This window comes from Perissodus microlepis, chromosome 18 (assembly GCF_051167445.1).
Source record: "Perissodus microlepis isolate ML-2025 ecotype Zambia chromosome 18, ASM5116744v1, whole genome shotgun sequence".
Taxonomy (NCBI): Eukaryota; Metazoa; Chordata; class Actinopteri; order Cichliformes; family Cichlidae; genus Perissodus; species Perissodus microlepis.
In genome coordinates this window covers 8,657,108-8,677,133 of record NC_140478.1, presented here as the reverse complement: position 1 = coordinate 8,677,133, position 20,026 = coordinate 8,657,108, and the positions used below count along the sequence as shown (strand labels likewise).

At 41.5% G+C, this 20,026-nt stretch overlaps 1 protein-coding gene and 1 long non-coding RNA gene across 5 annotated transcripts; one reads left to right on the top strand and one right to left on the bottom strand.

The window, feature by feature from the left end:
* Positions 1-3,849: 3,849 nt before the first annotated feature.
* On the bottom strand, positions 3,850-19,994 carry LOC146367205 (glutamate decarboxylase 1). Of its 4 annotated transcripts, none has more exons than XM_084911721.1 (17): positions 19,637-19,992; positions 18,491-18,609; positions 16,539-16,595; positions 14,899-15,036; positions 13,768-14,010; positions 12,604-12,694; positions 8,680-8,792; positions 8,419-8,534; positions 8,041-8,120; positions 7,896-7,950; positions 7,672-7,788; positions 7,526-7,590; positions 7,355-7,433; positions 6,543-6,692; positions 6,275-6,382; positions 6,024-6,113; positions 3,850-5,896 (listed from the first exon to the last, which is right to left on the bottom strand). In XM_084911721.1, exons 2-17 carry the CDS (start codon positions 18,564-18,566, stop codon positions 5,723-5,725), a joined length of 1,752 nt encoding a protein of 583 aa, XP_084767847.1. In that variant the 5' UTR covers positions 18,567-18,609; positions 19,637-19,992; the 3' UTR covers positions 3,850-5,722. The 4 variants fall into 4 exon arrangements, with proteins under 4 accessions (XP_084767847.1, XP_084767849.1, XP_084767848.1 ...); XM_084911723.1 differs by lacking the exon at positions 19,637-19,992 and adding an exon at positions 18,313-18,410 and having other exon boundaries at positions 18,491-18,604; XM_084911722.1 differs by lacking the exon at positions 16,539-16,595 and having other exon boundaries at positions 19,637-19,994.
* Positions 19,267-19,975, top strand: LOC146367206 (uncharacterized). The gene is made up of 2 exons (XR_014797541.1): positions 19,267-19,429; positions 19,518-19,975. It is a non-coding gene; the product is annotated as an uncharacterized LOC146367206 (long non-coding RNA).
* Positions 19,995-20,026: the final 32 nt, after the last annotated feature.

Genomic DNA, 20,026 nt, shown 5'->3' with positions numbered 1-20,026 from the left:
AATACCTATGGATGGAGGATGGAGTACTGGTTTGGGCTGGTATCATCAAAGATGAGCTTGTGGGGCCTTTTCGGGTTGAGGATGGAGTCAAGCTCAACTCCCAGTCCTACTGCCAGTTTCTGGAAGACACCTTCTTCAAGCAGTGGTACAGGAAGAAGTCTGCATCCTTCAAGAAAAACATGATTTTCATGCAGGACAATGCTCCATCACACGCGTCCAAGTACTCCACAGCGTGGCTGGCAAGAAAGGGTATAAAAGAAGAAAAACTAATGACATGGCCACCTTGTTCACCTGATCTGAACCCCATTGAGAACCTGTGGTCCATCATCAAATGTGAGATTTACAAGGAGGGAAAACAGTACACCTCTCTGAACAGTGTCTGGGAGGCTGTGGTTGCTGCTGCACGCAATGTTGATGGTGAACAGATCAAAACACTGACAGAATCCATGGATGGCAGGCTTTTGAGTGTCCTTGCAAAGAAAGGTGGCTATATTGGTCGCTGATTTGTTTTTGTTTTGTTTTTGAATGTCAGAAATGTATATTTGTGAATGTGGAGATGTTATATTGGTTTCACTGGTAAAAATAAATCATTGAAATGGGTATATATTTGTTTTTTGTTAAGTTGCCTAATAATTATGCACAGTAATAGTCACCTGCACACACAGATATCCCCCTAAAATAGCTAAAACTAAAAACAAACTAAAAACTACTTCCAAAAACATTCAGCTTTGATATTAATGAGTTTTTTGGGTTCATTGAGAACATGGTTGTTGTTCAATAATGAAATTATTCCTCAAAAATACAACTTGCCTAATAATTCTGCACTCACTGTATTGGCTCTGTCACTAATCTTCCATATCCTCAAGATGTGTACTTACACAATTTGAATTAATACACAGTTGCTGCTTCTTGAGAGCAAACTTGACTAGAATATCTTCAAACACAGATCCCACAAATGTAAACAATCCTCAGCTCTAATCATTCACATGTTCTTCACACGTCCATCATTCAGTCCACTCATGGTTCTGTACACCACGGGTGTCAAACATAGCACCCGGGGGGGCCAGTCATCCAATCCAATGGATGCTACTGATTAAGACCTCCTCCACCGCCATTCATACTGCACCAAAGTAATTAATCAATAGGTGAATAAAGATGTTTAAAACACAGAGAAGTTCCTGTTTCCGTTTTTTGTGAATGAATGTGAATTACTCACCTGGGCAATGAGCTAACAGAATTTTTTCTGTAATTTTACTCATTTATTGATTTGTGCTGACAGATTTCTTTCATTTACAGCATTTCTTCATCGTGCAGAAAAACTGAGATGCACTGTTGAAATTGCACTTTTTAATATTAAATATGACTAAATATGTAGTTAAACGTCTTTACAGTGGCAGACAGGTTTTTTTTTTCCTTGTTCAGCCCGCTTAAGATCAAAGGAGGCTGTATGCATGCCACAAGCTTGGCCATAACATTTCCTCCCATCACCCTCAATCGCCATTTTTGGTAGAGCTGTAAATAGCTTCATGCTCCCTGCCCATGTGAAGAAGGTTATTCCCTGTTTCTCTCTTATAGAAAGACATGTATTGCAAGGCTCCTCTGTCTCATACACAATAAATCTGACATGCACTCAAAAAAAAAAGTCATAATTAGAACAGAGCTATATGTTTTCTAAATGGCTCTGCTAGTAAATTTCATATAAACTGGGAGCCTCCTCTAAATTACATCAAGACTTCTTATAATTCTTACTTTGCGCATGCAGTGACACTCTGTGGATAAATACACTGGTAATGCACCGTGCTGTAATAATCTTTTTATGTTATATTGTTGTTGTTTTGTTCATTGGTTATTTCACTTTATATGCAGGTTTACATATTCATGCATGTGTGGCTTCTTTTGGTTTATGTTATTGTGCAAAACTGTTAATAAACACATTTTAATTACATCATGAATTTACTTCTAATGTAGTTTTGCATTTCTGCATTAACGTGAATACATGGGTTGAAAAGTGAGGTCAGTCTTTAACCCTGAAGCTACTTTTCTATTGTTACACTGAGCTGCTTTGAATTGCAGTGTATAATGAAGCTTTTTATTTCCCAGCCTTTACAGGGCAGAGGGCAGTGCTTTTGCTTTGGAAGGGGGAGTGCTTTATTGACTTTAGCTTACATTATTGCCTTACTACAGGCTAGTGGTGAGATCCACATAACTGACTTGCTTTTATCTTTTACTGTCAGTATTTTTTATAGCTTAAAGTTGATCGTGGCAGTGATGCTTGCTCATCTGAGCTTATTTTAGCACTTGCCACCTAATAATTTATGGTGGCTCAGTAGTCAAAAATATTGACATAATGTTTCTCCCTGAAAGACAGTGTGTCTCCTTTTAACACTGCACATTGTTGCTTTTAAATCATAACAGATAATGCTGTTTCCTGTTCAAACCACTCTGTCTGTTGTGTCATACTTCCTGCTGAAAGATGTGAGACTTAATAAGTGACACTTCCATTGACAACAGCCGCCTCGCAGTGAGAAACTCTTAAAGCTTTAATTTGAACAGAATGCTGATGCCTTGCCTGTTAGATGCTATCTGTCTTTCTCCTGTAATACATCCCAGCACATTTAGTGAAACCAGTTGAACTGGCACGAGCCAGAGTCATGCAAATGCTAATGTAAAACCTAGTAAAAGCTTCCTTCTATATAAGTAGGGTTATGAGTTAGTCTAACTCTAGGGCCTAAGCATTCTCATACTTATGTTTTTATTTGTATATATTGAAATTCCTTCAATTAGAAGGAGCACTATTAGAAGCCCTTTTCATAAGGTATCATTATCATGTGCTGTGTGTTGTGGCAAAAAGTGATTTCCAATGTTTCTGTGTATTTTTTATATGTATTACCTTTACGTATGTTGGTAAATAGACTTCGGTGAACAGGGTTTACAAAGGGGTTATATATAGAATTTAAAAAGTATCTGTTTTTCATGTATCTTTATAACTGTGTTATTGTACTTACATTATAACCAATCCGGTCCTTTATCCCCACTTAAAATATTTTTACTGAACTATTGTAATATTTACTGCCATTTCTGCTGTTGTCTTGGCCAACTTACTCTTACAAAAGACATTTTTAATGTTAATGAGATTTTTTTTTTAACTGCATAAATAAAGGTTATATAAAAGTCACTGCCAAAAACTAATTGCGGCTTCTACCTTGCTACACGAATGTTGTTCGTGGCTCAAGATGACTTTATGTCATCCACGAGGGATGCATTTGACATATATTCCACATAGTATAGCCCAACAAGTTACTTATAGCAGTTTAAATACGAGCAATCAGTTTTTGGCAAATACCGGAAATCAGTTTTTGGCAGACAAGCACTTTTTGGCACAACACCGGCACAGAGTCACCACCAGAGGGCGCCGGGACCACATCTCTATGAATAAGTGCAGCTTCACTCCTCTGTTTTTTTTACGTGCTCTATTCAGAGGTTATGAAACACCGGAAGCATTGCATTTGTTTCTTCATGAAATGGGGCCTTAAATAGACTGAATCAGACTAAATCGTAGCTTAATAAAAGGCATAGAAAGTAGAAAGGTGGAAGGATTTTCTTTTAAAGCAAAATGAGTATAAGAGAGGAGGGAAAAGTGATGCAAAGAGCAAGGAAAGAATAAAGACGAGAGGGAGCTGGAGAGAAGGGTTTCACAGCCAATCCGACACACAGCTGGAGGCCAAACAAAGCTTCTGGAGGATGATTAGGCAGAGAGGCAATAATATAGACTCTATGTGTGTGTAGCTGCTGATAAAGGCAGTTTGTTGGGAGAATGGGATACTTTGGAGTAGGGACACAAATGAAATGTCATTTTTCAGGGTGTTCTTTATTTTACTTTTTCAATAAGCCACACAGTTTCATATTCTCTTTATATTGACTTTATTAAATATCTTGTTAAAGATGTTATGATTCTGTTAAAGTGCCTACTGAAAATTTGCCAGGGAAACATTCCCTTAGAGAGCTTCACATACAAGAGTTACTTGTCACATTACACACACACAGATTACTTTAAATATGATTTATGCAATTGTGCCATTCACATATGGTCCCTAATAAATACTCTGTTAACATAACTCTTATACTGAAACGCATCCATTTACAATGGAGGAAAGTAAGGTGAACATGTGCAAAGACACTAACAGGTACCTTTGTACAAGATATTCCATTGAGCTCCCATCACACTGAGAATACAAGTAATATGTGTAACAATTAATATACTATATTATAGTAATGCATTAGGATTCAGACAGACGCAATTCTTTGTTCTTCCCAGTCTCAACGAGAGAGTACATTCTCACATCCTTGTGCTTCTCACTAAAATAAAAGACCGGCGCCGCGGCCAGAGGATTATAGAGGTTTCATTCTTAATCTCATCAGAAGGCCAGTCAATCATCTCAAAACATTCGGTCAAAAAGACTGACAATCACAAAAAGAAACACACTTATAGAGATTGCATCGCAGTAAAAGGTCAACAGGTAACGTTTTACAAACACCTAGTCTATAAGAAGTTATACATGAAGGACAATGGATTGCTGCGTTCCCGATTCTCTCTTTGGCTGACGATATCACTTTAAATAAACTTTACTCGGTTCACTGTGTTACAGCGTAATACGCATAAAGATACATGTACAATAAAATACCTGAATCTGCAATCACCTGCGGAAATGCAATAAATATTTTGTCTCATTCCCATATCATCAAATATGAATATATTAACATTGGTTTAAACACAAATGGGCTTGATGTGACTGCAGGGAACGGACAACGAGCCAGAGTTTTACAACTTAAAGGTTGTCACAGACCTACGATAGCTTTAAATGGGGATCTTCTACGAGGGAAACTATTGCAGACTGTAGCTCTGTCGGATGGTCCGAAGTCATGTAACAGCTTGACACTTAACACAACCTGTAACTATGCTGAGCACGTTAGCTAATTTTTAACACAGTGCGAGCCTAAAATACGCCGCTGCGGGACTTTGGACACCGGGTTCAGGGGAAACAGGTCAGAGTGCTGAGATCAAACATATGTACAGCTGAAAGCACCACCATATTGTGCAGCACATGTATGATACAGCAGAATAACTTGATGATACTTGTAATACTTCAATCTGTTCTTTCCCCCCCTATTTTTCATTAATTTACCACACTTACTCACACACACATTTGCTGTGGCACACACACAAAACATTAAAAGACAAACATTAAAAGACTGCACACACACACTCTCTTTCACACACTTGCGCATTACAAGGCTCAATTGCACACACAGACATTAGAGCACATTTGCTTTTAAAGGAAACTTTAGATAGTAATTATATATATATATATATATATATATATATATATATATATATATATATATATATATATATATATATATATATATATATATATATATATATATATATATTTATTTATTTATTTATTTTTTTTCTATAGAAGTACCTATGTGGGCCAGAGCTAGTAAGAAACTCCAGAGGCTCTCTCATTGCTCGTTTCTTTCCAGCGGTGAAAACATTTAGAGTGCTGCAGGCAAAGGCAGACCGGAAAGAAAGAACCTAAAACGTGTCCTATTATTTCTCGGACTGCAGAACTGTGAATGTTTCACTCTGGCGTTCGCTTTTGCAGTAAAATCGATCACAGACTCCGGGATGGCCCTGGAGCAGCGATGGCTGTGAGGTCTACAGGTCGTGGGCGAGCCTCTCGATCTCATCGATGAGGAAGTCGATGTCAGACTGGGTGACCGAAGGATTGGAGACGACCATTCTGAAGAAGTTTACTTTATTGCCCTGAGGCTGGTAGCCCACCATGGTGGTCCCTGACTCCATCATCATGGCCTTGATCTTTGGCGCCACCTGTTGGAGTGAAAAAGATGACAAAACAGAGCCTTGTATTCCTGAAAGCAATCTAATAATGGGAACATCTTTTATTGGCTGTTTGAAGCTGATCGTGGTGCAACTTATAGTGTGATTATAGTTGTACCCTGTGGAGTTTTTCTCGCCTCTCATCTCCATCTGGCATGCCTCTCAGGCTGGGTGGAATGTACCAGAAGCAAACATTGGTGTGCTGCGGCTGCAGGCAGAAATGAACATGTCAGATACGGATCACGGTGGGTTTTTATTTATTTATTTGCATTTACATACAACAACATTCTGTTAAATACAACAGTGAATTAACCCTGGTGATTAAAACTGGACATCGGTAAAGGAAAAAAAAAAATGAGGGAAGCTCACCACTCCGTCAAACACCATCTCATATCCCTCCCTGTTCTTGATCTTGTTGTATAGGTACTGAGACAGATCCAAACACTTGTCAATGTGCTGCTCAAACCCAGTGGTGCCCTGCAGGGGAAAAGAGAAGCCAATAATTACAGTTAAGAACACTCAGTATAGCACTAAATAGCATTGCACTAACAAAGCCATGAAGGTTCTTATTGGCTTGGAGATGCTTTTCTGTCTTTTTTAGCCAGCATGTATGCACCCGTCTGTCCACCCGGCTCACCTTGGCTTTCCACATGAGCCAGAATTTAAAGATGTCCACATGCCGGCCACACTGGATGGCCTTGTCCCCTGTGTCATATGTAACGTCGTATTGTTTGTCTGGTTGGAAGAGGTAGCCAGCGCACATGGAGTTGCAGCCTGCTAGGATTCCCTACAGACAAAGTGCACAAACTGTTAACATTTCCTTTCACAGGTCTCCTGCCCAGGCTGTCATCATTTAGACATGTCAGACTACATGTACCAAAAAAGCTGATGAGTATGAATGTGCAATATGGATATTCATAGAACTGTATTTTTCATAGGTTAAAGTGAAGAAAAAACCCCCAAAGTGTAATGGAAATGTTTAAGCTTTTGCTACATGTCTGTGTCAAACTAACCTTACTGAATGAAAGCCTCCATATTGTCTTATTCTGTCTCTGTGTTATCTTTCAGATATACAGCATGTTGATGTACAAGTTATCTTTTATTACACAGTGTTCTAACCGCAGATCGATAACTTGTCTTCATAAATGATTCGATTCTTTTAACTCAAAGAAAAGCATGAAACATGTTTGCTGGTGTGCTGCCTGTACTACTACTCCTTTACAAACATAAACAGAAGTAATTAAGAACATCAATAGCTTTAAAGCTCAATAGCTTTACATATGTATATATATATGTGGACTTTATAATGACACGTGGCGACCTGCTCCAATGTTTGGATTAAAAAAAGTCCCTAAAACTTGTCATCATAAAATTTTAAGGGGAAGTAATAGAAACAAGATACTGTGTGTGTGTGTGTGTGTGTGTGTGTGTGTGTGTGTGTTCCTGTACCTTTTCTCTGACCAGGATTGCTGAACACTGCAGAGGCACACCCATCATCTTGTGTGGGTTCCATGTGACAGAGTTGGCCCTGCAAAACGTGTTGTCAATGCTATCGTTAGCACGCTGAGGTTTCTTTTTAAATAGCAACACACAGCAGCTTATCAGTTCCCATGTGCTCACCTCTCAACTCCATTAAGCTTATGGCGATGCTTCCTAGACATCAGCAGTCCACCACCCCACGCACCCTAACGAGATAAAACAGTACTGTTAAAGGAGTGGATGACGCACTGAAGCTACTGCTATCATCACTACTGCAAACTACTCACATCAACATGGAGCCACAAGTTATACTTCTCACAAATGTCAGCAATCTCATTGATGGGGTCAAATGCTCCATACACGGTTGAACCAGCTGTTGCATTCACAAACAATGGCACATAACCCTGCAGATGTAGTACCCAGGATAGATGAAAAGAAATGTGGTTAGAGATAAAAGTACATGGAGATGTAATTATATTAAAAAAAATAAAAGGGGGAAAAAAACCCTGACCTTCTGTTTAGCGTCGAGGATTTTGGCTTCCAAATCCGCAGGAATGACTCTTCCTCTGAAAACGAACAGAGCAGCATGGAATCGCTGTGGATCTACATGTTGCACATACAGTATTCATCAGATGATTTCTGCAACGATTACAAACCTCTCATCCGTGCTGAGCAGGATCACGTTGTCAGTGCCGAAGCCCAGCGCAGCTCCAGCCTTCTTTATGGAGTAGTGGCTCTGTGGGGACACATAGCAGACCAAGCTATCAATGAAATACCTCTGAATTCAAAAAGGGGGGATATTTTGAGAGCTCATTGTTGCTTGACATTTTTCCTGCTCTCTGTCAAGTTGTCAAATTCAAAATACAAAAAAACTAAAATAATGAATGAATTGAAACAGCCAGTGCCCTGATTTAAACAGACCTACTGCTTATTCCCTGACTTTGATTAATCTACAGTCAATGAAGCAGCTTATCTGCATTGTTAGATTACCTGAGATGTACAGTGTGTGTGTGTGTGTGTGTGTGGTCACTTACATGCTCAGATGTGAAAAGGACAAGGCGGGGAGCAGCAGACATGCCCTTGGTCTTCACCTCTGGGAAATACTTGTACCGTGCGATCATCACACTGTACATGTTGGAGATAGCACCCCCTGTTAAGCACACCGCACACACATCAGTACCCTGGACAGCAGCACACAGTCTGTGCAGTGTACATGCACGTGGAATATTTGGACCAAAATTCATACAGTAATATGAATATTGGCCATACATGGGTAGTGTGATTTACAGACCGACCTGGGGAAAAGAGGCCGTCACCCTCTCCGTTTGGCCAACCAATCATCTCTCTCATTTTCTTCAGAGTCAGCTGTTCCATCAACACAAACACCGGGGCGATCTCATACGTGAACCTGCCAATCATAACACCGAGTAATGAATGCAGCACATCATTCAGAGACACTGCGCATTCTTATGCACTCGTAAGGCAGAGAGTCCACAGACTCCCCCAAAACACACACAGTGATATTCATTGTGTGTCTATATTATTCATTAGTCCTTCTATAATTCCATCTGCAGAGCACAAAAGTGGAGCTTGTGCTGACTGGGCTAATTAAAAAGTGGCCGATATGAGTCAACCAGCAAACATTCATATTCAAATGCCTCCTAAAATCACTCAGTGGTTTAATTAAAGCACACAAAGCTCTGATGGATATCTGTCAATGGTGCCGATCTCAGCGGCGACTCTGAATGGGGCTGACGTGATGGCTGAGAGAACTCGAGTTTGTGTGTGTGTGTGTGTGTGTGTGTGTGTGTGTGTGTGTGTGTGTGTGTGTGTGTGTGTGTGTGTGTGTGTGTGTGTGTGTGTGTGTGACAGAAGGACAGGGAGAGGGAGTGCTTTAAAGAGATAACAGCCTCTGTTGGCCCCAGAATATAGAAAAAATGAGGGAGAGCCTATGCCTATGAATTTCATTATTTCATTAAAAAGATGAAAGAGAAAAGATTCAAAAACAACAAAAAAAGAAGTAATCTTCACACTCTTGAGCCAACGCTTTTAAAGCTTGATATGTGCCTGACCTCTCTGTCAGTTAATAAAAGATAAAACGACTGTTCTCTCCACGGACAGCCACCAACAAAACTCCTGGAGAAGCTAAAGTGGGTCAAATGTGTCACAGAAAGGAGGCCTGAGCTTTTGCTCTCTTTGCTAAGTGACATTTCACTGCTTCCCACACGCACCCTTAACGCTGATCCCTGTTTACCCCGCTTCTAATGAGGCCAGTTACACAACGCTCCTCCACCTCCATCGCTGTAGCTTCACCCATCACCCAAATTAGAAGCAGCGTTATCTCCACGTTTCTTCGATTCCTCCCTGTTTTTTTCCCCTCCCCTCAAATAGCTATCTGCAGGGCTGAGGCTGTTTTTTGTAGTTTGGTAGAAAGGGGGAGGTATAAAGGCCGCGAGCAGAGTGAGATTTAGGGAAACAATGCAATGAAGAGAAGTGTGACAGAGGACAACAAAGGAAGATGAGGGGATGATGCAGAGTGCGCACAGAAAAGCACGCAGCAAAGCAACATCATGAAGCACGCACAACGCAGAGGCTGAGTGACAGAGAACAAAAACAAAGAGACAAAGAGAAATTGAAAAGAAAATATGACAGATGAAGAAAAATAACCAAGGAGGCATTTTTCTTGTGTAAATATTTCTGCTGAAGATTTTTAGCTTTTGTAAATGCGCTGGACTAATCTATGACTTCTGGGCTGTGACTATGATCTGCTACACCCAAGGATAACATTTCACTTTTCAGTCCCTCACTGGACTCATCTCACCAATTTAGTGTCCTTTGATATAGTGGAATTATGGTTTATATAAAGCAGACTTAATAACCTGGATGTCTCATATTCCTTTCTTCTCAAAACTCATCCCAGCCACAGGACAAAAAAAAGGCACAAAAAACCCCAGTCAACCTTTTTAAAATTCTCCTTCTCTCTGAGTCATTTCACGCTGTAATGGCAATAATGGTGATCATTATCACAATCAGAGCCAATCATTGGTCTTTTCAGGGTGAAAATTACCCCTCAGTCACCTGCCTGTCCTCAGGGACAGCCCCTAAATGCCCTTATTATCATCATCAAGGGCACTCAATGTGTGCGTGTAAGTGTGTTTATGGACGTGTTTGTGTGTGTGTGTTTGCACGTGTGTGTGTGTGTGTATGTGACTAACCCTCTGACCCCTCACCACCACCACACACATTCCTCTCAGCCCCTCAAAGGACCACTGAGTCCGTCTGTACCCACGGGGACAATAGAGCCGGAATGAGCACTCCGTGGGGAGCTGCGGCAGCCAGTTTCCACAATGTAACAGGGTTTTCTGTGCAGCCGGAGGACATTGTGTTTCAGTGTGGGGCCCAGCTGGCCTATCTGCTAACACCAGCTCACAATGAGCCTGTAGTCAATGGACTGGAAACCCTAGCTGCTGTATCTGGGACAGCCAGAGCTGGTGTGTGTGCATGTGTGCGTGTGTCATTATGAAAGCGTGCACAAGCGTGTGTGGGAAGTCAATGGCCCCATCTCTTGGGGCATTCTTCCAACCAGGAAATGAGATGGGAAAGTTTTTCTAAGAAGGTAGTTTCCTATGCTAATGTTTTAATAGAAATTGGACAAATTAGGTGTCACAGTTTTCTTCTAGCCTTTGCTTTACTGTCCTCAGATTTAATCTTTTCTTCAGCAGCAAGTTTGGACAATATTCTTTTAGGTCTAAAGTGCATTGTCTTGTAATTACTGTTTATTCTGGGTGACCTTTTGTGCTGCACTCGTCCTGTTATTTTCTGAAGTAATGTGCCAACCCTTTCACCAAGTCAGACTTATGCAGGTGTGATTTTTGCACTTCACTGGAAGTTCAGTTCAGTTTTCTCCTATCTATGAATGCGGCAAGTCTGAACTGAGACTGAAGTCACGATACAAACGTCTGTATTATCATATCATAGTTTCATTGTGATTGCCATATGAAGCTGTTAATGACTAGTTAAAGGAACCCAGTCTGTAAGAAGCTGTAATGTTTAAAGATTGTTTGGGTAAACTGTAAATATATACAGAAACCATGCAGTTTATATTTTCTTCATGATCTAATAATGACTACATGATCGAGTCTTAGCTTAAAACAATCCTCATTATTTCGTTATTCATCTCCTCTAAAGAAATAAAAAAAAAAAACCTACGTAAATAAAGCACTCCTACTTTTACATAAAGCTCAGCTGTTTTTGACAGACAGACCTTAACTGATTTGTGTCTCTCACTAATAAAACAGCCTGCAGAATAAGTTGATTAGCTGATTGCCTCTTATTGTATTCTATAACATTTCCCATTTCCAGCCTCCATTGTGGCTTTTCTTTGTGTTATGTAACAATAGAATTTATTAGCCTTTGACTACTGACTGCTGGACAGACTAAACAGGTTATTTGATAATGACTGCTTTTGTTGTGGATAACTGGGGATTTTTTTCACACACTTCTGATATTTCATACGTAAAAAGTTGAATCATTTCACTATGAAAATTTTTGGAAGGTGAAATTATTAATATTTTAAACGTTGCTATTGATACACATCAAAATCTAAGAAAATCACATGAAAGTGACATTGCTATAAATATTAGGCTGATTATTGCTCAGTAAAAAATGTGGATGAACTGACTGTGGACGTCTGTATGAACCTCTGTGAGTGTGCTTGTGTTTTGCTATAATTTGTCACCTCACTCCAGTAATCGTGTCACAGAGTTGTGGCTTTTCGTTCACAGCATGTCTGCGTCAGGATCTGTGTGTGCTGAGAGCGTGTGCAGCTGATGTGGGGTTCAGGCCTTCTCCACTCAAGCTGGGTGAACATGTAACTGTGACCTGAGATCAATATGCAATCTAACCACCCCCTGGGGCTTGGTGGTGTGTGATATACACACAGTATAGCACTGTGCCAGACTACCATCTGTCAATACAGGGAAAAAAAAAAAAACACAAACACTTTATATAATCGGCCTCCTTTGACCAGTGGTGGAGTGAGCCCAGGGGTACATCATAAGCACTTCTGCAATGCTAATATATGATGATGACTAGAGGCTATTTCCACTGGCCTACAAACAGGAAATATCAGTTGTCCCCCTGTGAATTGTATAGGTGTTTCCCTTCTATACATAAACTGTGTCAGGCACTCGGTACAGAGAGCGTACTGTGTGACTTACATGTTGGTGTTGGCGGTGGAGGTGAGCCACTCTCCAGCCAGACCAATAATGTCTAGGCCAGAAGATAACTGGTTAAAGAAGCGTGGGTGACCTAAAGGGAGAAAAAAAATACAAAATAAATATTAAAAAGTTCAATAATGGGTTTAAATTCAGTCATCATTCAGGTTTCATTTTGTATTTCCATGGCCAACCATAATACCAAAGGGATCTGACAAAGCGCTGCTCAGTGGGCCATAACAGCTGTATGACAAGCATTTAGACTCTCTCTCTCTCACACACACACACACACACACACACATACACACACAGTGACTGTGTGTAGACCTGGAGCCTGTATGCAGTCATGGATACATGTATACTGTGGTTATGGAGGTGCCTGCCTCACATAATAAACAGAGTAATAAAAAGAATTAACAATAAAAATGAAATAATAGGTGTGACAAAAGAAATGAAAGGTGTGTGGTTTCAGCTCCGCCGACAGCTCCTCCAGCCCACAAACTAAAAAAACAGCCACAAAATGTTTTGAGAAGAAAGAGAGGGAGAGAAATACAGTGCTACTGAGTTGTAGACACAGTCAGTGACTGCCTGATATATAAAACCCGGGGGACAGTTTGAGCGTTGTCGTTTTTAACAGTTTGAATCAGCCCGTGTTAGGATCCCCTCAGGCGACACATGCTTTAATAAGTCGGGGGGTGGAAGAAAGGGAGGATGTGAAGTGAATTACCAGGGGTACAATACATATGGCAGTCATCTAAATAGGCTGTGTACTCTGCGAGAAATGGCCCATTCTCTAATAGTTTGTGTCACATCCAAAATCCACACACTGAACATGTGTGGATATTAACAGAGACGTAATGTCCTGCTTTATTACTATAATGTGTGTGGCAGTAATAAGGTGCAGGACTACATCTCTCATCTGCTGAGATGTCTGCTGTTTCCTTTGAATGCAAAAAGTTAACAGTTAATTGCATCTTCACCCACATCACACATACCAATCTCCTCTGCCATCAAAAATAACACACACCTCCATGTGAGTTACCCAAGCACATATACAGTTGAATTTGTATTTCAAAAAAATAAAAAATAAAATAAAAAATACAAATCTTTCCCTGTTGGGGTAGGTTAATGTTTCCTCCACGATGAAGGTCGTCCCAAAGCCCTTACCTGTGCGGACGCCATATTTGAGCGTGTCTCTGCAGTCCACCAGGATCTGCTCCAGGGACTCGGGCTGGTCTGACAGCTCCAGGTTGAAGCCCTCGATCCCCTCCAGGAGCTGGTGAGGGTGGTGGAAATCCAAAACCTTTGTAGACCGGTCGAAAGTCTTCTTGACATAGTTGGTAAGGATGTCAACCACCTCCAGCAAAAACTGCATGGTGGGCTCTTCTCCATTTTTAGCCGGCAGGAGGTCTAAAAGAGGCGTGGGGCGAGGTAAAAGTAGGGGAAATGAAGCCATTTGTGATTCTGGGAGCTAATATCTGAGCACGTCAATCGATTAGCTTGTCTTTTGTAAAGCTTATGCACTTAGTTTGTTTTTGAGTAAAATTCTAAATTCTAAAATTCTCTCCATTTTCCCCTCAGTTTCTCGGGCTACATTTCTGTGCTAGAGCGAATAAAGACGGCTCCATAATTGGTCTTAGGTTTTGGCTAGTAGGCTTTAAGTTGTGAAATAGCCATCAAAACACACAAAATACATTTCCCAGCAGACATTTTAACAGGAAAGAGTATTCAAACACTTACGTTTATAATGACATCAAAATAAATTCTGTTCTTTGAAAGGAAAGTATTTTATATTTAATCTAAGAAAAAAATAGTGCTTTGTAATCTATTTATTCCGTCGCGTTGTCTTGATTTACTTTTAAAAAACTGATGCGGACATGAAAATAGCACAAAATCACGCTTGATTAAGGTGTTAAAATCAGCTTTCCCCCTTCACTTTGTAAGTCACATTTCTGCCACCGGAATATCCAAGTATTTTAGTTCTGCAAGGCTTTTATAAAGCCTCGAGTTTAGCCTCCGAAAGCACGGTTTACATCACAATACATACATGAATAACCCAACCCAGCACAGTTTGGCCTCTCGTTCGTTCTGTTGATATTGGCCTAATAATTACTTTTCCCGTAAAGCTCACTGTCATTATCGAGCAAAAAGAGGACAAACGCAGAGATGGCAGACAGTGAAGACGCTCTTCTCTGTTTTATGTCACGATATTTAAAACGCCCGAGTTATAATAATAACAATAATAATGTTGGTGTTTTTTAAAGAAGATCTGGGATAGCGGAAGTGTGGTTTCCTCACCTCTCGCGAACAGGTTGGAGAAGTCGGTCTCGGTACGGCGGAAGCGCGCGTCCCTGTCGCTGTTATCGCACGAGAGCAAGTTCTTCTGGCCCGCGAGCCTCCCCTTCTCCTCCAGGCTGTTGTTCTTCTGCAGGAACCCTAAGGTGTTGCACGGCGAAGAGAAGGAGTTATCACCAAACATCTCCATCCCACTCATAAAAAAACAAAACAAAGAGAAAAGAAAAAGAAAAACGGCGAAAAGCGAAACCAACAATTAAAATATAACAGAAAATAAATAAATAAAAAAAAAAAAGCAAGAAAGAAAATTGAGATTTTTGTGAAATCTTTTAATCAGCTCATAAGCAGCCGGAATACTTTAATCTGAAAAGCTTCTCTGTTGGAGGCCAAATTTATATAAGCTAAGCAGGAAAAGGAAGCACCCGTGGGTGCCCGCCTTACCCTGTGACATCACAGCCTCACCCCGTCAGGAAGCGCCCAGCCAGCTTGCCCCTCCCCTATAGGCACAGACTGATTGCCTCGGTGCTCAGGACAGGCTGCCACACACAGCCAATAAATACACACCCTCCGAAGAGGGGTTAATGAAGGATGCAAAGTGCCCTGAAGCAGCGTGTCTCTACAGGGCCACCGTCAGATTTTATAAGCTTCTCGCATGTATGTGCAGAATAATGCGTGGGCCTAATTGCGCGTCAAAAACACGGGGAAGCCATACGCTCTTTGTTGTCGCTTAAATTAAAAATATATTTTCAGTGAAAATGTTCATTGCTCATTAATAAACCGTATGAATAATTAGTGGCCACTGCACGGGGTTAAAACGTCATTTAACTAATGAAAATCCGATTATCACTTACTAAAAAACCAAAAACAAACAAAACAATGTCAGACTTTCTCAGACTTGTGCTGCAGTAAAGCGGTCAATAATGCGCCTTTTGAATGGGTAGAGCTTTACGTGACACTGAATTCAACTTGCGTGACTGCAAATAAATAAACATCCACACTTTCCATCGTGTGAGCCTCTGAAAGAAGCAGATTCCTTTAAGTGATGGAGAAAATAAACGTCACATCCACCCCCTCCACTGTAACAAAAAAGAAAAAAGGAAAAAAAAAGGGGGGCTATTAGAGACACTGACAGTAAGCCTGAGAAAAGTGACTCACGAAATAACCGGATGTGATAGGAAAAGCAAATCGTTACGAGTTATTTTAAGGCACGTTCTGCTTTCTGTTTCCAGGCTTGTCCCGGAGATTTTTCTATTGGTGCTGAAATGGGAAAGACAGGGGAGGGTGCAAGGAGGGGCGGGGGGCCTGATCCGGGGCTCTCCTCAGCAGACCTACAGGCTAATGTCCAGTGACCTTTGGAAGATGGAAACGCACACTGACAGTGTGGAGGACGGCCCCGCTCTATCAACCTGTAATGTGGCCTATATTTCTGAGGGCCTCGAAATGAGTAAGATCATAATAAATCGTAAAAGAAAATGTGAGCCGGTCAGTAGGAAAAAAAGGAAGGAAAGCAGTCACAACGGAATTCAATATCGAGAGCCATGGTATGTCAAAAAATCTTTTAAAAAATGTATTTCTTTATTTCATTTTTTTAAATAACATCTACAAGATTAAACCATTTTTTTTCGTGGCGAAACAAAACTTACCGCAAATCTTCATCCCCAGTTTCCTTGTGCATCCGTGCATCCACGCGTATTCGTTGGCTAAAACAAAATGAACGTTTGAGTTTCTGAGCGTGGAGACCGCGAGCAAATGTGGTGAGGCGGGTGATGGAGCACAGCGTGCACATGGAACAAAAAATAAATAAATGGAATCGTGAAGGAGCGACTCTTGGCCAGGTGTGCGACTGTGGGGTGTTTGGGTATATTCATATTTTCTGTAAAGAATTACACGGACTGTTTTGCTTTGTTGAACACGGATTTAGCCTCCTTACACCCCCTGTGATCACAAGGGGGGGGGGGGGGGATGAGTCTGCTAACACTTCCGATTTGAGTTCAATCAATAGGGACCGACAGTGACCCGCACGGCAAATCCACGCCGGGCTCACACACCCAGCCAAAGGACGGACTGGAATTAACACCCGTGAAATGAGCTCACGGAGGAGGGCAGAAATTAATTGAGTGGATCGCAGTATGTGAGTGGAGCGAGCTGGTAATGTCTCTGGTCTGGAAGTATACAGTAGGCGCTTGAAGCACAAACTTGGAGCGTAGTGCGTCGACGTACACACACACACACACACACACACACACACACACGCCCATGCATATACACTTAGTGCCACACACATGCACACACAAACCGGAGCGTGGACACGCGTGAGCTGAGATGGAGCAGAAAGCCTGAGGGAACAAGATGCAGAGCGCACAGCGCAAAAAGTGAGAAGCGACGAGGCGAATGTACCTGATGTAGAACTTGCGAAAACAAAAAAACAAGCATTTAAATCTACTGAAGCAATCTCATTCCGACAAAAAACAGCCCTAGGTGCGGAGGCCGAGGCATAAAAACACACATACACGGACACACACACAGACGCGCGCGCACGCAAAGCCGCCAGGCGTGAGATGGAGCGTGGCAGAGAGATAATGGCAACATCCAGCAGCAGCAGCAGCAGCAAACAGACAAAACAAACATCCTTGTTTAAAAGGACTTTTTCTTGGTTTGAATTTCCATGAAAGAAAAAGTCTGAATATTTTTTTATATGTTTCTTGGCACTCAAGGGCCACAAATAAAAGATTTCGAAATTTTGTATCCGGTAACGAGGAAGGGAAAATAAAGCATGTATTTGCACACTGGACAAAAGGAGCTGCAGGCTATCCCTGTAACGTTTTTCTGAAAAAACAAAACAAAAACTGCAATTATTTCCCTGCTTTGGACTGCAGATGGCTGCTCAAGTGTGCTCTAATGGAGTCAATTTTGTGTATGCGACAAAGGCTCGACGTGATTAATTAACCCACAGGTTAATGCACAGGTTTAGATTTTTCTTTTTCTTTTTTAAAAAGGAAGCGAACAAAAAGCATGCCTAAACTATGAGAATTATTACAGACAATACTTATATCAAGATTTTTTGCTTTATCAAGACGAAAGGTGCACAGGATCAAATATTCAAATCTTCATGTTTTTATTTTGGGTTGAAACTCATATTTTGAATAGAACACGTTCAGGAAAAACGCTCCGAGATCGTTAGAAATGCCAGCGCTTTAATGACGCATTATTTCTGCCAGGTCCGCCGCTCGGCGCGCACCGCTGGTCCGCCAGACAGCGACAGGCAGCTGTGATGGCTCTGTTTTTAACCGGAATGATTAACGACGGAGCCCACACAGCAAATGGCCCGGGCTACACTCTCCTTTATCAGACAGGGAAGGAGGGGAGAGAGACAGAGAGGGAGAGAGAGAAGCAGACAGAGGCGCGTGGAGGGTGAACCTGGGTTTAAACCGCTGTGCTGGCGATAGATTGCGCTGCAGAAGTGTCTTTGAGCAAGGCACCGAGTGGCTTTCACCACAGCCCGAGCGCTCTGGAGGCTGAAAACCATAAACACAATTTAGCCTCGGGGAGCCGAAGCCAAAGTGTTGTTAACAGGGAGAGGAGTGTGGGGACCTACTTGTGGTCGGAGGTCTTAAATTAGCTGAGTTGGGGTCTTGTTCCCCGCCGGCGGCTCTCGGCTCAGACGTAGCCATCAGTCCTGTGTTACTTTGGTTTCCGGGTGCGGGAATTATTCAGCTGCAAACAAAACGACTCAGTGTTAGGAGAGACTGCGTGTCGGATTTCCGATAACTGCGTGCAGTTTAAATGGCAGGCCGAGATTTTGATCAGAAAACGATGCTCCGTGCGTCACCAGGAGCGCTTCATTCTCCCTTTAAATGGCTGAAGCCGCGCAATTTGGAGTGAGTTGCGCACAACGCGCAACCAAGACGCACATCGCAATACTTTGGGGGATAAAATGGCTGCATGGGTATAGGTTTTATTTAGAGACACTCTTCGGATTGTGTTGCTTTCAGTCAGCTGTTAACTAACCCAGCGCTTCTGCACGACACAGGTTTACAGATTTGTTTTTTGTTTTTTGTTTTTTGTTTTTAAGTTGGGAACTAGCAAAAGAAACATGGCTCGTTCTTGCAGTAAGCTCTTGTGGATCGTTAAAACCAAATCATCGTTTCATTTAAAAAGAAAAAAATGTTTTGTTATATAACAGATGACATTTTAAACGACCAAAACCAAAATATTAAAGAAAGAACACGTAAGGCCCGCGTTTCCCATCGTATAAAATCACAGAGATGATCAGAAAATCAGAATAAAACGAATGCATTAAAAATGATACTTCACAGGCAGCAAATATTGATAAAATGAGGTGACAGTGTCCACATAAATAACCGTTCCCCATTCATGTGTTGACTCAGTAATCGACATTTCAATTAAGATATGCTTTGAACACCACCCTTACTACAATGTCATCACGAGACAGAGAGGCAGCGAGAGAGAGGGAGAGAGAGAGAGGCTGAACCACTAATAAATTCGTTTTGTCTCCCGTCTGATAATGATTTATGTGAGAATTCTATTATTATTATTATTATTATTATTATTATTATTATTATTATTGTTTAATTTTTGCTCTGATATTTTGTCCTCCAAAGCTGGTCTCACGATATCAGCGGCTGAAAAGTGGAGTGGTTTAAGCATCTTCCCCCCAACCTCTGTCTCTGAAGAAACAGACACGAAGGGTGCAGCTGGAGAAGAAAAGAAGGGATCTTACCGGCTCACGGGGCGCACAGGTTGTCGAGTCCAGACAAAGTACAACTTAAATGTTACAACTGCCACCCGAAGGCGCGACAAGAAACAGTCCAGTGGTGGCGATGGCGGAATATCAACAGAGCGCACTGATAAAATCCCATCCGGCGGCGCGCAAGTGACCCTTTCTCACTCAAGAATATTTTTATTCGTTATTTATATCTGAGGATCCGGCTGCCCATTGGTCTCTTCACGCAGGCATGAGTCACAGCCTTGCCTCCCACCCTGACGGCTAATGAAGCTTCCCTGAGTGCTACTGACAGCTACAATCCACTTTAAGGAACCAAACAAGCAAAAGGAAAAATACCGATGACGTTTTCCCGTCCCTGTGTGCGTGTATGTGTGTGTGGGCGAG